The 4,893-nt window shown below is 38.7% G+C and overlaps 1 protein-coding gene across 1 annotated transcript in view; it reads right to left on the bottom strand.

Moving 5' to 3' along the window:
• The window catches only part of LOC118333989 (protein diaphanous homolog 1-like), a 74,958-nt gene that overhangs the window by 14,589 nt on the left and 55,476 nt on the right, over positions 1 to 4,893 (bottom strand). Inside the window, exons 17-24 of the mRNA XM_035669811.1 lie at positions 4,310 to 4,408; positions 3,709 to 3,803; positions 3,092 to 3,193; positions 2,513 to 2,752; positions 1,692 to 1,821; positions 1,362 to 1,486; positions 1,038 to 1,202; positions 435 to 567 (exon numbers count right to left, since the gene is read on the bottom strand). Of these exons, the coding sequence (XP_035525704.1) occupies positions 435 to 567; positions 1,038 to 1,202; positions 1,362 to 1,486; positions 1,692 to 1,821; positions 2,513 to 2,752; positions 3,092 to 3,193; positions 3,709 to 3,803; positions 4,310 to 4,408 (1,089 nt within the window). The remainder of the gene's footprint in view (positions 1 to 434; positions 568 to 1,037; positions 1,203 to 1,361; positions 1,487 to 1,691; positions 1,822 to 2,512; positions 2,753 to 3,091; positions 3,194 to 3,708; positions 3,804 to 4,309; positions 4,409 to 4,893) is intronic.

The raw sequence follows: 4,893 nt of genomic DNA, 5'->3' as shown, positions 1-4,893 counted from the left end.
GTGTGTGTGTGTGTGTGTTACACGGGACAATATGCTAGCAGCATATATAAAAGTGCCTCATAAAAGAGTTGGAACATGGTTTTGGTGATAAAGAGATTGAGACCTTCTTTGGGTTCTCTTTTCTAGAGGCAAATCTCCTGTTCACCAAAGGAGTGAAAAGAGGTCAAGTAGTTCCTTGTATACATTTTCCTTCTCCTTGTTATTCGCTTACTTCAAAACACATGTCTTCAACATTTGATTAAGTCTGGTCTATAAATACTGATGGGTTGTTCTTTCACACAGACACACACACGCACACACACACAAATATCCCACAGATGCGTGGACTCTGACTGCCCCCAACTGGAATGTGAAGGAACAACAAACTGAGAGATGTGAAGTGTTTCTCCCTCTTTCAGTTACATGTAGGTAAACAGATATGATCAAATTGTGACCTGCGTTGATGTCAAGGAGCTGGTTCTTCTTCAGTTTCTCCTCCTTCTCTTTCTCTGCCTTTTCCCTGGCCAACTTGGCCCTCTTGATCTTTTCTTCAGCCTCCTTCCTCTTCTGATTCTCCTTTACTGCTTGCTGGTGGGGGAAGACAGAAAAAAGGAGAAACTATCTATCAGACAGTGCATGCAGGCAAATTAAATTTTAGATAACCAAACCAAAATTCAAGAAGACAGATGTATGATGGATCTGACGGATGTCAGTTCAAAACCAGTGGATGGCGGTTACCCAAAGAAACTGGTAAAACAAGTTACCTCCTGTGGGAACCCTCCCGAACAGCAGATTTACAGTTGATGTATAAACGGACAATATAATGAAGTCACTCTCATTCATTATTATGTCAATATGAACAGGTGCACAGCCATTTTCTCCTCCTGGTTTGATATTTATCTTTCATCTACTTTATTTTTTTCGACTCCACTGTGTGCATGTCTTTGTACTGTATGTGAACACATTTTATTTGAGGGTAGTCAGTAAAGACTTAAAACCACAGCTGCGCCCTTTTGAAACAGACTTGCGTTCGCTCATTCACATGCACAAGAACTCACCTGGAACATGTTTTTAAAGGTGTTGAGGTCACCAAAGAATTCCTCTACAGAGATTTTTCTTGGGTCAAAGACAAAGTATTCTCCCAGGTCGCTATATTGCTTCTCCATATTCTTATGCAACAGATCCAGCTTCTCATATTGCTCATGGGCACTACCCACGAAACTGTGAAGACATTGTGTTAAGGAAAACAGAAACAATACCTCTGGATTTTAACAAGACATAAAAAATATAATTTATGATGACTTTTTATAGAATCAGGCTGTTTTAGGCAATTTCTGAATAATATTAGTATTATTAAATATGTGACTGAACAAAGAGGATATGGACATCTTTTCCACAAACAGGTCCTTGTCATTTTGTGGAGGAGGGAAGGTCTCCAGATCTTTTTCCATGTTCTTGATTTGACGGCCCATGAGCTCAAGGTTCTTCTGAAGAGTCTCTGCAGAAACTGCAGGGGACATAGGGGAACCATTAATAATGCAGAGCACCTAAATACAAAAGCCTACATAGATATCTTATGATGGACTGTTGTTTTTTTTATATGACTATGATAATGAGATCACACTGTATCAATAAGATGAATGTAAGGAATATAAGGATGACACTATATAGGGTCAGAGATGTAGAGGTCAGATAGATGTCCCATGATTTACCTCTGCTGGCTTTTTCCACATGGATAAGTTCGTCTGCAAAGGTCATGACCTCAGGATACTGCTCCTGGCACACATCAGCCAGGAAATGGAGCAGTGTCTGCTTCAGATCAGCTGATTTGGTGTCACGCAGCTGATGAGAAAAGGATTGATTTAAAAGGAAACAGTGAAATCAATTGAAATGTCAGCATGTGCAGTCAGTGTTACACACACTGTGTTTACAGGTGTATATGTGCAAGTAAGATTATGGGTTTCCAAAATTCCAACATTTATGCACTTCTGTCTGTGTCATCAATTTTTCCTATTCCAAATCATAAAATCAGATAAAAATACAATAAAATGAAAAAAGACATCACTGTTCTGATAAAGGAATTATGGGGCCATCAAAACATGTTTTATCTTTGTTATATATATTACATACCTAAAGCTAATATTGAAAAGGCATAAAGGGAAACTTATTGTCTATATACATCTGTTATTATGTAGACCCCTCTCATCACTCAACTATATAAAACGGGATAATATGGAACGGGAATAGATTCTGTTTTTATTTTTATTGAGTAAGAAATTTAAATTTAGTGGTGAAAATAAAGAAAAGACATGGGCAGTGAATTGATGTAGTGTTTTTTTGTCACTGCGATTACGCTGCAGGCAGAACTGTTGAAAGCTTTTACTGTTATGGGGCCCAGTTTTCATGTTATTTACTGTACGTCTCCATGTCCACACTTGATCTCCAGGAAGTGCACAACAGGTAAGACTGAAGGCCATTGCGTTCATTCAGTTTTTAGTGTGTGTGTGTATACTATGTCTACACATCATTTTACCTTGCACAGGTATGATATGGAGAAGCCAAATGCCTTTCCATTGCGGGAGCCAGCATTCATATAGTTCCCGACAAGGAGAATGATCTCTAGCAGCTTGGAGAAGGACTCGCTTTTCCTGAGCTCCTCGCAGGCTGCCGTCACAGACACCACATCTGGCTTGATGTTATTAAGCTGCTCCTCAAACTGCAGCTTGAACACGATGGCCTGAAGCCGTGGCATCAGCCGCTTCACACTGGACATCTGGAGTGAGAAAAAAGGGTAAGGAGATTTGAGACCCATTTCAAGTAAGTTTGTCGCGTATAGTTGTGAGTGACCAAAGGGGATTTCATCCATTACTCACATCTTCCACAGTTGAACAAAGCGATCTGTGTTTGGCCACATGAGGATTTTTCTGTGTCCAATATATTGACAACGGTATGACTCTATCTCAGTATTTTCACATTTTCTATGCCTCATTTGCATTAGCACCAATTTACCAGCTATGTTTGTGGTTAGTCATGTCCAAGTCAGCTGGGAAGTGAAGCTACACCATTTTTACAAAAACAAAATAGTCTGTTTTGTGTGTGTGTGTTTCCTTACCACTACTCCAAACTGCTCGCACTCAGCCAGGTCATCATATTCATCCTTCATCTCTCCCAGGACACTCAGTTGCTCTGGTGCTGGCAGTTGTTTGATCAGGTTCTATGTGGCAATAAGAGAAAAATATACAATTAACATGATCTGGAGACTGTGCCACTTACATGTTTTCCAAAACCACTCCTTGAGCAAGACATGGGTGTATACACAACAAGACAGTAAGAAAATTCTCCTGTGGGTTATTCCACTGTAAAGTACGAACAGCTAATGAGCAGTAACCTTGAAGACTCAATGTTTGAATAATCTTGAAGATTAAGATGTTGTGTTCTTATGTTACAATGTGATACCCATCTAATGCTGCCACTTTGGAGATAATGGATCTCAAGAGACTTCCTGGTTAAATAAATGTTAAATAAAATATCCTACTAAAGAACACATCAACATGAATACACTTTTTCTCCTGTTCATTATATCCACTTGTGATTACATACACATGAACTGATCTGCTCTGAAAGGCACAGTAGTGAACAATAAAAAAAAAAACTGTTCACACTGCACTACACTGTTAGAACATGATAATATGTATATGTTATATACCAGCACAGATCTGAACTTTGTACCTGAACCATGGCATCTGTGAGGATCTTCTCATTAACCTCCAGGATGGCGCTTTTGATCTCTTCATATGGGAGACGGAACGATCCCAGGAAAATGGCTGTATGAGTAAACACAATTAACAGCATTCATGAAAATCCAGTAAGGACTCAGTTGAACACTTTATTGTTGACATTTCAATGAACAGATCAAAATTAAAGATACTTTACTGATCCCTGGGGGGAAAGTTTGTTTGTTACAGTTGCTCAGGCTGCTCACACAAAGTTAAAGAATAGAAATAATAATTATACTACAATATCTAACACAATATGAATAAAAATAGAACATATATGTGTGTAAATATATATGTATGTAAAAACTAGAAATATAATTAAAGTATTTACCCTATAGTATTATATATACACAATATATGACAATATAGAATTTAATATAGAAGTAAATGCCACAGTATGTGACCGACAGAAATAAAATGAGTTATAGTAGTGAGTTTTAAAGATTGCAGTATTACAGTATGGCAGAATAAGCCAGTGTATTGCACATTGACCCAAATGTTGCACCTTAATCAGATTATTGGACATTAACTAAAACGGGCATTTGTGGACTTACAAAGGTTTTGTGCAGACTTTCCATCAAGAATCTTCAGCTCCTTCACCTTCTTTTTCTGCAGCTGCTTCTTGTCGTCTCCTCCATCCTGCTCTTTTTTGGCTGGAGAGGTGGATAGAAAGATAGGGAAGGTAGTGGTAATATTCAGAGATGGGCAGAAGAAAAAGCAGACTGTTAGAAATCACATGTATTGACTATTTACAGCTGGGTATGAATAGAAATAATGTTGGAAAGGAGGACAGTCCATCAGGACAAAATTAGTGGGTAATGGAGAGAGAAGTGGATATGAGGGATGAATACAGGGCCTATGTGATGGCTATAAAAACTGACAGACTTTGCACTGCCTTCACTTTTTTCACTCTCTCCCAACTGCATGGTGTCACAGAGGTGTTAGGGTTATTGTATCAATGGCCTTGGGTGAGATGGAACTGCTATGAAATGGCTGTAACACTGGGGGAAAGATGTCCCTGGAAGTGTGTTGGCCTGGTAAATATGGTCGGACATTTGTTAGCTGTAAGGGATTTAAAGTTTGCAATCAGCTTACACACATGCATATACAGTACATTCTATCACACACACACACACAC

The sequence above is a fragment of the Morone saxatilis genome, unplaced genomic scaffold (assembly GCF_004916995.1).
Source record: "Morone saxatilis isolate NCDOM2014 unplaced genomic scaffold, NCSU_SB_2.0 Contig22, whole genome shotgun sequence".
Classification (NCBI taxonomy): Eukaryota; Metazoa; Chordata; class Actinopteri; family Moronidae; genus Morone; species Morone saxatilis.
Note: the sequence above shows the minus strand (reverse complement) of the source record. Positions and strands in the feature narration are given on the sequence as shown.